The sequence below is a fragment of the Syngnathus leptorhynchus genome, chromosome 1 (genome assembly GCF_054491065.1).
Source record: "Syngnathus leptorhynchus isolate UIUO chromosome 1, UIUO_Slep, whole genome shotgun sequence".
NCBI lineage: Eukaryota > Metazoa > Chordata > Actinopteri > Syngnathiformes > Syngnathidae > Syngnathus > Syngnathus leptorhynchus.
Genome location: NC_141195.1, coordinates 8,449,136 through 8,460,175, shown reverse-complemented (window position 1 = coordinate 8,460,175; position 11,040 = coordinate 8,449,136). Strand labels below are relative to the sequence as shown.

The 11,040-nt window shown below is 42.2% G+C and overlaps 1 protein-coding gene across 2 annotated transcripts; it reads right to left on the bottom strand.

Moving 5' to 3' along the window:
• Nucleotides 1–3,048: 3,048 nt before the first annotated feature.
• znf217 (zinc finger protein 217) lies at nucleotides 3,049–10,757 on the bottom strand. Of its 2 annotated transcripts, XM_085923071.1 has the most exons (8): nucleotides 10,712–10,757; nucleotides 10,353–10,413; nucleotides 10,191–10,268; nucleotides 10,033–10,094; nucleotides 6,056–7,395; nucleotides 5,829–5,936; nucleotides 4,070–5,365; nucleotides 3,049–3,980 (listed from the first exon to the last, which is right to left on the bottom strand). In XM_085923071.1, exons 5-8 carry the CDS (start codon nucleotides 7,353–7,355, stop codon nucleotides 3,868–3,870), a joined length of 2,817 nt encoding a protein of 938 aa, XP_085779197.1. In that variant the 5' UTR covers nucleotides 7,356–7,395; nucleotides 10,033–10,094; nucleotides 10,191–10,268; nucleotides 10,353–10,413; nucleotides 10,712–10,757; the 3' UTR covers nucleotides 3,049–3,867. The 2 variants fall into 2 exon arrangements, with proteins under 2 accessions (XP_085779197.1, XP_085779196.1); XM_085923070.1 differs by lacking the exon at nucleotides 10,033–10,094 and having other exon boundaries at nucleotides 10,712–10,756.
• Nucleotides 10,758–11,040: the final 283 nt, after the last annotated feature.

The following is an 11,040-nucleotide window of genomic DNA, read 5'->3' as shown; positions in this document are numbered from 1 at the left end:
CTGGCTTTTCTTGGCCCAATTGCTAATTCATGCAAGTTGACAATCTGGAGGCAACAATTAGGAGTGATGAAAGCGGCGCTTTGACGATCACAAGAGTTGAGTGGAAGAAGACAGAACATTTCCTTGGCCTTCAAAACGCTGCACGTACCTCAGCTGAGACCTCGCACATGGGGGATGCTAACGCCAGCATGAAAAGCCATTTGTCTGTGGAACGGTGCACTCTGATGGCTCCAAACTCAAAAGTGACTTGAGAACGACCTCAGGTGCTACATTCCCTTGTGATGAAATTGTTTTCTCTCTGGAAACGCAGACGGCTGTTATATGCCATCACACTTGATGAGTTATTGTTTCTTAAAAGTATGGTCATCAAATTGATGCTATGCCCTAATTACATACTTGCTCCATCCACTTAAGATAAATATGCACTCCCTCAAATTGATGCCTGTTTTTCTGTCAGGAAATATGCAATTATTTGAGTTTATTGACGCTATTATCCTCTCACAAAGACAAAAAAGTTAAACTGCTGAGCTCATTTGAACTCTGCTGCTCACCAAAACAGCAGCCCTCACCAAGGCACAATAGGGGAATTGATTTCTTTGAACGTTCCACTTGACTTTGACGTGACCAGTACGTAATGTTAAGTTATTGAAAGTGACATTTTATTTGTCTTCTTTTGCATTTGATATAAATTGTAATATAGCGGTATTTCAAACCTGTTTGTACAAATAAAGGCTTCCTTCCCATCTGCAGTTCAGGAACTAAACAGCAACTATTTGCAGAAATACACAAATTTGGGTTTATGATTATGATGATTGTGAAAGGAGGGCCTGTCATGTGTTCTTTGTGTCGGGTCTTAAGATGGAGGTAAACATCTGGCATGGCACAATCTGTTGTTTCTTGATGTTCAGTACTCCTGCAAATAGACTCAGGGCGAAATTCAGAATATCTTTGGCTGCTTATAGTCGAATCAATCATTTAAAATAAAAATAACTAAATAAAACATACCCTAGCGGACTCAGAGACGGAGAGTCGGCGGACGAATGTCATAAGCTTTCGTCGACTACGACGAGCGCCGCGTGTTTGCGCAGTGCGGGGGAATATGAGGGTGATGCTAAGTGAAATGCTCATTTTGCGTTCGTGATTACCGAGGCCCATGGGCAATATGCACTAATGTGAGCTAATGCAATAGATTACACAGTGCTGGCCCAGGGGAGCAGACAGCAAACAGATGTGGTCTACTCAAAGGGGAGGAAGGGGGTGGGGGTCAAGAACAAAAAAAAGAAAAAGCCCAAACTTGAAAGTATTCACTGTGCTGAAATTGTCCACAGTCTTTTGTTGTTTACACGATGCTCAGCCTTGATGGAATCTGTTGTTCTGTTCAGCAGTGCTTTTTTGGGGGGGAGGCTCTGATATACAGTACATTACGTATATTTTTAATTAAGAAGGAAATTTGCACCATGTTTTGTTAAGAAACTATAAACTGTAATACATTCGAAAAAAAACGAGACATAAAATGAGATTGACAAGATGTCAATCATTCGCATTTGAAGGCACATTTTTTTATGTGGGCTTCAAGAGCTAGATGAAACAATGGTGGAATACGTACGTACCTCCAGTTAACAAGGGTTAGGCTACCACTAACCCTGCCAAAATTTGAATGGGCAGCAAAATGTCACCAGACGCATTGTCAATCAAAAATACCTACCATCTGCAATCTCCACAAACAACAAAAAGGAATGGGGCTACTATATACTGATGATACATTTTCAAATTTTCTGTCTGCACACCAAGAGTGCCTAATATAGACGAGGAGTTACCACTTTTTAAGGTAACCAAACCATCATCATCAGATTTATGGAAGCTGATTATTTACAAGTGAGTGCTTGAGTTACATTTGAGGAATTTAGCAAAACATAATGGCTAACTTGCTCCCGTTTGATTAAAAATTGCAATTATCTTGTAGTTTACTTCTATTTCATTTGATTTTCTAGCTAACAGTCAATTACAATGATCAATTGTAATGACAGCCAATGCCATTTTGCATACAGTGATCGATGTCTCATTTGTTCAAATTATATCTAAAAAGCACAATGACAAAAATATCTTTAATTATTCCCAACTCTAAACTTTACTGTATTTGATTGCAAATCGATTGTAGATGTATTCTTAAAATCTCCAATGAATGTAATTATGTGGTGACGGACTATCAAGGTATCTACACTGCATCCATGCGGAAACGCCAGTAGTCCGTTTACAAAAGATTCATCCAAAGGTGGTGCTGACCAAGTCTAGCCACCAAGTAGTTCCGCCCCTGGTTTACAGTATATTCTTAAATGTAAATTACGGCCAGCATTTTTTGTCATGCAACATTTTTTCGATAGTAGACCTTTCGCTCAGTCAAAGTACGGTCGTATGCAGCTGAAATCATCATTCAAGCCATTTTGCTTGTATTGTCAATCGCCCTGACTTGACTGTAGTGGTCGTACCAAAAGTGTGACGTCATGGGGAAACGTCTGACAGTCTGACAGGTATCTTTTTAAGCCGAATGATCAACATTGGATGACTTAACTCTTTAGGAGGGACTACGACAGAGACGTCTTTGTCATAGGGGCAATCGATTTGTATGATTGTAAACAAAATAAAATCAATTATCTGTTCAAAAAAAAAAACCTGGACAACGTGGTTTTTCACGGTGTTGGCCTGCAGGCCCATGGAATTTTAAACAGAACTGTACTGAGTAAATATTGCCCTCTAGCGGCAGATTTCTACGGCCACTGTTGCGTTCAATAAAATACAACCCTAAATGTCAAGTCTGTGCAGGTGACGCAGTCATTGTACTGTATAGTATATTGGGAGGATTTCATCACGTCATCCAAAAATGTTTTATTACGATTAAACATGCAGATAGAGATAAAGATAAGAGACATAAGTTTAGAAGAAAAGAAAAAAAGAACCTGTATTTTGAATTTAAGAAGTTATTACATGTAGTTGTCAATGGCAGTCCTGACCTGTATGGTTAACCAATAACACATCAATAATGGACATGCATCTCTTTGCCTCTCATATTTTTATTTAAACATGTTATACAAATCTCAAAACAATATACTTCATTTAATTACACAAGTTGTGAAAGAAAAAACAAAATAACTTAATCTCAATTCATGGTGGCACATCAGCTTGTAAATCTGACTTGCCTGAGATATTTTATTCACATTGACAAATTAATTCTTATAGTATGTAGCTGTTAAGGCTGAGTGTTCATTTTTGCAGCCCTGGGAACCCAGTCGCCTTTAAAGATAACAAGGCGGGATGAACAAACAAATAATATATGAAATTAAATACTTTCAAAAATGTGCAAGACTTGAAAAACTGAAAATGTGCCATGGAACAACAACGTACAGCACTATTAATAACCACCAAATCTGAGGACCATTTGACCAACAGTACCACCCAAACTGTGCATTATCGGGCTCCGGGGGATGGGGGGGGCAGCGCTTGATGTACCATGTAATTCTACTCCAATCAAACGTTTGACAAAAGGAACACACTGGTCAGTGCTTGAGGAGAGGGGCTTTGCTGAGGAACATATAGCAGCAACAATATTTTGTACATCAAAGGCTCCCCGGATATTATTTTGATGTGCTAAAAAGATGTTATGTGGTAAACTCTGATCAACATTAGTGTGGCTCAAAAAGGAATCTGGGCCTATAAACACTGGTACACATTTTTTTTTCAGCCCTAAAAAACGACAAAACAGTCCTGAAAATAAGGTAGCAGCAAATGATTATGATTTCACATTCTCAAAAGGACCCAATTGTGTCAGATGTGCAGAAAGATTGCATAAGTCCTTTAGCGTGCGTTGACCTTTTATGTTGTCTTATCGGAGGTCCCATGGTGTTGATTTGGGATGGATGCTGGGGGCTCTTTCCTGGGCTGGATGGGTACAGTGGGGAAGTGCTGGAACAGCACACTCCTGCCTCCTGAGGAAGATATCTGCCATGTTAGATCCACAACATGTGACCAAAACCCAGTTCTAGTTAGGCCACCCCAGAGCAGCTAAACAACATACCTGCTCTTGGATGAGCCAGCTCCATGTGGCTTGGGTTCCCCAGGATGCCGTGGTAAAGAGATGTCAGGGTGTTGGGAGTGCAGGCACGCAGGAGGTTGTTCCAGTCGGCATCCAAACATTCTCCAAAGGCCGTGCTCTTGATTGGAGCCAAGATGTCCGCAGGCGCACGCGGGCCTTGCGACAAAACTGTAACAACACTCCCTTGGACACGCAGATTGGTTCGTCCATTACCCGGTGGTGGTCCTCTGAAGCCCACGTCCGCACTCCCTGCAGGTTTAATTTGCTTTAATCTCTTGCTGGGCGGCTCGCCAATCGGGGGCAGGCTCCCGAACTGGCTGGACAGGAACAGGTGCGCGGCATCAGACTGCCACATGGCCGCGCTTCTCTCAGGGAAACTCCTCTCGGCGGCCGCCACTTTGGTGAAGGTGTTCGGCTGCTCGGAGTGGTACGCGCTCGCCAGGCTGGATTTCCTCGCCTGCTCGTTTAAGCGAGCGGACTCCCGGTCAGACTGTGGCGCCCGGTTGTGCCCGAAGCGCTTTCTCTGGTGCGGACCGGCGTAAGGAGGTGCACGGATCAGCTTGGGAGGCGTCGTTTCTTTGGGTTTTGTCGGCGAAGAGGCTGGGGGTGGGGACTTGGTTCGGCGAGGATGGCGCCTGTCAATCATAGCCAGCGGGCTGACGTCTTTTCCTTGGAGCGCAGGTGGGCAGCCTGTGAGGCGCTTCTGCTTGCCCAAAGTATTCTTTCTTGCACCACCACATTTATCTTTGTGAGTCAGCCTTTTGTGCATAATCAGAACCTCCGGGTAGATGGTTTTATATGTGCAGAATGAACACACAGAAGGAATTAATGCATTTCTGGGTTGTCTGCTGGCGGGGACGGAAAGAGACACTTTTGCGGACAGATTTAATGGGGCCTCACACTTGTCGTCTTTTATCTCCTCCTTTTCCACCTTCAGATTAACAGCTACAGGGCACTTTATGGTCACGTTCTCAGTTGCGTTGAAAGCTGGATCAGCAATTACTTTTTCGCGTTCGTTCTGCACAGCCACGTTGTGGAGCTCGCCGTCAAGGCTTTGCAATTTATCCAGCGGTTCTTCCTTGGCCTCAGGAAACCAAAGTTTGGAATTTTTCACTGCTGAATTTGCTTTCCTGTCATTTGGTGAGGGCACGGGAATAACGGGTTTGCTTGGGATCTGCACATAAGGTTTGTCCTTGTGGCGTCGTTCCAGGTGATATTTCAGCGACGTCCTCTGGGCGGCAGCATAGTCACAATAAATGCACCTGTAGGGTTTTTCACCTGACACAAAAGGAAGGAAGGTAAGGGAATGAACGGAGCAAACGATCACTTCTATAAATGTACAGAGAACTTTTACGGCGCCTTTTCTTGTAATTGTAGTTGGCTTCCCCTTTAAAGATCGAAACCAGAAAAGGAAGTTACTTTCATTTAAAGTGCTACCTACATCCCTGTACCCGTACCGGATAGTCAGTCAAATAATAAAAAAATAAATAAAAAAGTCAATTTTCACTTCAGTGTCCCTTACTCAATATCAAACTGAAGGTTGAAAAAAACGTTTTGGTTTTAATATCTTAGCAGCAGAAGTTGTTGACATAATTTCATACTTGTTTGATTGTTAAAAATGTTAAAAGTACTCCAAATGTTTACGGTTTTTGGATGGCGAACTTTTGTCCGTGAAACAGGTGATTTCCAACGAGAAAACATTTCACGTTTCAATTTAACAATTCAAGTGGGCTGAATGTACCTGTGTGAGTTCTGAGGTGCACTGTTAGGTAATAGCTTGAGCGAAATGATTTGCCACAATAGCTGCAGTGTTTCGATCGCTCTTTAGGTTGGTAGAGGCCATCCTCGCCTTAAACAAGAGAACACAGGAACAGAAATAAGATCTCAGATCTCCAAACTGACAGAAACAAAAAGGGAGAAATATTTGTACAGTTGTGATCAACTAAAGTGAAAAAGATGGATAAATACCTGCATCATAGCCTTCCTCAGTCCCGCCCTCGACGTAGGCTGCTGAACCTGCTCTGGCCCATGTTCCTTCAGTGGGCAAGGTGGGGCTGTCCCCTCCACCTCCCTCACGCTTGTGTACCCTAGAGTGAAGTACTAACTGGTGGTAAGTCTTGAAGCTTCGGTGGCATTCCTCACAAGTGGTGGGCCTCTCAGTCTCTTTGTTCTTTTGCATCAGGGATCTTCGCGGTGGTAGTTGCGGTTCTAGGATCGCTGCCACGGCCTGCTGCTGCTGCTGCGATCTGAGCTCTCTGCCTAGAACCTCTTTGGTAGTTTTGTCTCCATCAGACCCGGAAGTGCTTATCTGCTCCTTATCAGAGCTGCAGTCCTCATTGTCTGTGCTGGCCTCCGGGCCCATCTCTTTTGTTGTGATAGGACCAACTGCAATCTTACCTCTTGTGGCCAACTGCCAGGCCTGAAATGTTTTATAGGGATCCAGCTGAGGAATCCATTTTGACGTTCTTTCGGGTCGCAAAGACTTGCCTGCGGGACGAGGCTTGAGATTGAGACTGTGAAAAAAACTCTGTTGGGTCAGAGGTTCAGTCCCAGTGCCGTCAGAGTGTTCATCTTTGGCAGGCCCAACATCTCGGTTGTGTACTTTACTATGTTCTACCAAGCTGCTGTGGTCTGGAAAGAAAAACCCGCAAACCATGCACATTTTGTAGGCGGTGACCACAGGCTCTGACGCAGGCTCTTGAACCACGCCGTTGACAGTGACAGGGCGCTCCTGGTCTTGCAGGACCTTGCTCTTGGTCCCTGACCTCCCGTGCATCTTCATGTGGTTCTTGAGGAACCAGGGCTCTCTGAACCGCCGTCCGCACACATTACAGCAATAGGTGAAGTAGTCCTTGTGCTTCCTCAGGTGGGTCTCCAGTTCGCTGGCATCCTGCGACACCAGGCCACACACGATACAGGTGTGGACTTCCTCTTTGTTTGGCGCCAGGCTGCCTGGTTTGGTCCGGGGCCTCTGCCCCGGGATCCGAAATTCCGCTTCAATTCTGAGCACGGCCGGCTCAAAGAACGTGGTGGGGTGCTGTGTGAGAACGTGATGCCCCACCTCCTCTTGGTGAGTGAACGTCTTGTCACAGAACATGCAAGATGGCGAATCGTTCGCCCCGCATTGTGCCACGGTCTTTGAGAGGTAGGTGGCGTGAGGAGTCATGCTTGAGCCAGATCCCGGGATGCTGGCGCTGTTGCTAGTCAAGCTGTCTTGGGTGAGTCCCTCCGGGCTCTCCACAAACGGCAGCAGAGACTGAGTTGGCATTGTGGGATGGAGCAACAATGCATTAAAGATGGCTGGGAATCTGCAAGCATAAAGAACAGCGTCTCCTGAGACTTTGCTCAAAGATGAAGAATAATTACCACGCAATGTCGTGAAAGAGGAAATGTAGCTTTATAGCAATCTAGTTCAGATAAAACTGATTGTGTCTAATTTGAGGCCACTTGGATAACATGATTTTGAAATTTGGTATGCATTATTTATGTTAATGACAAAAAATGATGCTTGAGATTTTTTTTTTTTTCCAAAATATGACTAAGACCATTATTTGGTTTACATTTAACTAAACAAACACATTCAAAACAATGGCCAGGCTCGGATGAAAGCGCACAATATTGATTAGCTCAATTCCTCCACTCGTTGATCGTAATTTGACTTTAATGTGCCAGTTTGGCCCAAAGGTGGAGTAACTAGACAAGACAGTTATAGTGTAAGCATTGTAAACACAATACTAAACAACACAATGAAACATGTTATTCTCACACGTGCTTCACACACACACACACACACACACACACACACACACACACACAAACACAAACACACACACTTTCTTTTTAATAGAAATTTACAGTGGAACTTCTGCAGTCATCATAGACCTGTGACCTGAATTTCTTGAAGAAACTACAACTCACACTAAACCTAGTCTTTTGCACATTTTCTTTGCTTTTGTGGCTTTTTTTGTGGCAGCTTAAACAGAGTGAAGAGAAGAGCATAAGCGGAAAAGAATTTGAACATAAAGTTTGAGGAAGTAAACAGGGTCATTTTTTTATAGCACCAAGACACCAGCGTCATCATACAGTATAGCTCATCCTTTATTAAGTTTCTTTTCTTTTCTTTTTTAATTCAAGGTGGTTCGCATCATTTGTGTGAATTGGTTCAAAAATATAGTATTATCAATATAAATATGAATAAGATGTATGTAAACATGTTTAATTACTATAGGTGAATTTGTTATTAGTGATAAGATATTCAGTACACACACACACACATTCATATATATATATATATATATATATATATATATATATATATATATATATATATATATATATATATATATCAGGCTTTTGTTTGTTTTTGCATGTGAAATTACCACCCATTTGTGCACAGCTTTTGCAAACTGTCTTTTCACAAAACAGGGGATTCCGCTTTGTTTTTATCTTCTAATGTGGTCCAAACCAATCAAATTAGAAACTGTGGGTGTAGAACATACTAGTTGAGCCCCTTTCCATAAATAAAAAATATAATCTGAACCGCTTATCCTCACAAGGGTCATGGAAAATTAAATAAGTTAATAAAAAATAATAATAATACACAACCACATTTGTAATTCCTGCTAGTCTGCAGACTACGTTCGAGTTCACTACAATTCTGGAGTGTGGAAATGAAATGGCAGGCTTCTTGTTTGGACCATGGCAACAAACCTCTACAAAATGTAGCAGGAATCAGTTCTGTATTGTTTCATCTAAGCCTGCGAGCTGTGTTTGATTCATTTAGTGATTAAAAATGACCGCCAGTGGTAGGAAGCAACAAAGCACAAATAAATTACTGTCATAATCAATGCAGATTTTTCAGGTATGCAAACTTTACTTGAGTATTGCATTTCTTTTTCTGACGGCTTTGTACATTTACTCTGAACATTTGAAAACTGATCAGTATTTACTACTCTTTGTCAAGTGTTGTTACTTTTTTTCGCATTTCAATGGCAATTGACTGTCCTGGAGAGCTTGATTGATTGATGGTTTGATTGATTGACCCAAATCTTCAGGAGTTAGCAGATGAAAGGACAGGGTGTCCATGTATTTTGTTTAGTTGTTATCATTGGCTTTATGTATGTAGGGACATAAAAGAGATATCTTGAATGTGCATGGTTTTTTTTTTCTTATTCAAAGGTCTCAGAATTGGCATTGTATATAAAAAAAACCTGCAAAGATTCTGTTTTATTTTTGTGCTTAATTACATTTCAGTGTACATACTTGCTTATCTTAAGAACAAGCGTTGAACCAGAAATACCTTTTTAGTAGACAAGCGTGTGTACTTTTTCTACTTAAGTGGAGATATTGAATATGAGCCATCTCTGATGACTGCTGGGTTGGGGTGGGGGGTAATGTAAAAACTTACAAAGTAATGCAGTCTTGGATGGTTCTTCAAAAATGTACCCAGTGTCACTTACCCAGTGATGTTTCAATTAAGGTATGACGTCATCAATGTGTATCAAAAACCGTTGAAAAGCTCCACGAGGTTAGACAAGCGCACATAATTCACATTACCGTATTCATTCATATCATGCGCTTCACAATAAAGCCCCCCATCTCCCCCCCTCCCCAAAAACATGTCAAGCAGGAGCGAACAAATTCGTATTGTTCCTTATTCTTATTGCACGTCCAAGGTGAACAACACTGCTACTGTCCCCCACACACACACTTTAGTGTGTGCACTTCACTTTATAGCCATCTTCTTCAATGGGAAGCTGCCCTAGATGTCTTCATTGTTACGTTTTATTCGGTATTCGAGTCCCGAGAATAAACGTTAGTTAAGAAACGTCCTATTACGTTTCTATTATCTACCTCTGGTGTGCAACACGCTGTAATGTTTCCTGAATCAAATGCATCTCAAATACATGACAAAAGATAAACTTTTTTGCAGTACGTGGACTTACTTTGGGCGGATCTGTGGTGCGTTCAGGCTCCAAACAACGACTTAACCGTCAACAAGTTGTCTCTTTTAAGAAGGAAGAAACAATAACCGAACCACTCTCCTCTCCCGTTTCCGGTTTAATAGCACCAACTTCTTTAGTTTTTGTTTAGTTTTTCTTACCTTTGTTGTATCTGGAGGGGTGATCTTTTCAAAGTTTACTTTGATGCCCTCTGTCTTGCTCGGCTCACCTTTCCGCCCCTAACAAATTGTTCAATCATTTTAGTCAGCCGTTGGGGAGAAGATGAGGCGCGTGCACGACCCCCCCTCCTTCCCTAACCTCACCTCACGCGCACGCGCGTCCTCCCTCTGAAGAAGAGTGATGTCACGTGGTTGCGACTAACAGCTGAGATGAAAGTAAAACAGATAACTGCAAGGAATTTGGATCGTGCATTTTTTTAATGATTTGTTTAATAAACTTGCAATTGAGTCAGTGCTCGTTGCCATGTCGACGTCACAATATTCATCAGCTGTGAACGAGCAACTAATCACGTTTGATTTGTATCTGCTCAAGTACCCATCGCTGCTCCGTACAGTCAAACTTGGCGTATTTGCAACAATCATAAAAGAGATGTTGAAATGCATTGTCACAAAGTGTGCGTTGATAACTTTTCTTCAACTTCATTCAAGTTAGTGTAAACTACCTTTTAAAGCACTGCTGCTCCTCTTCCTCTTCTTTTTTTTCCCCTTCTTCTTAAGGCACCATGTGGGGGTGGGGGAAGGGCAACCTCCAACTTTTTCACAGTTACATGAGGAGGAGTTTTTGCAGAAGCAGGTTGAGTGAGTGAGTCAGCTTCCTCCTATTTCACATCGAGCTTCAATAATGACAAAAAAAAAAAAGCAAATCAGTTAACCTGATGATAATAGTGAAGATGACATATGGATGGTTTGAATGAAGTGTCCATTCACCTCGTTACAGCTTTGTCGTGGGAATAAAATCTGAAGCATTTTTTTTTTTCATGAGATACTGTAC

Excerpts from the sequence above, each read along its gene's own strand:
- znf217 (XM_085923071.1), bottom strand. The coding sequence starts at position 7,355 with ATGCCAACTCAGTCTCTGCTGCCGTTTGTGGAGAGCCCGGAGGGACTC. Across the intron at positions 5,937-6,055 it reads TGAGGAAGGCTATGATGCAG|GCGAGGATGGCCTCTACCAA; the intron begins GTATTTATCCAT and ends CTCTTGTTTAAG. Across the intron at positions 5,366-5,828 it reads GCACCTCAGAACTCACACAG|GTGAAAAACCCTACAGGTGC; the intron begins GTACATTCAGCC and ends CTTTTGTGTCAG.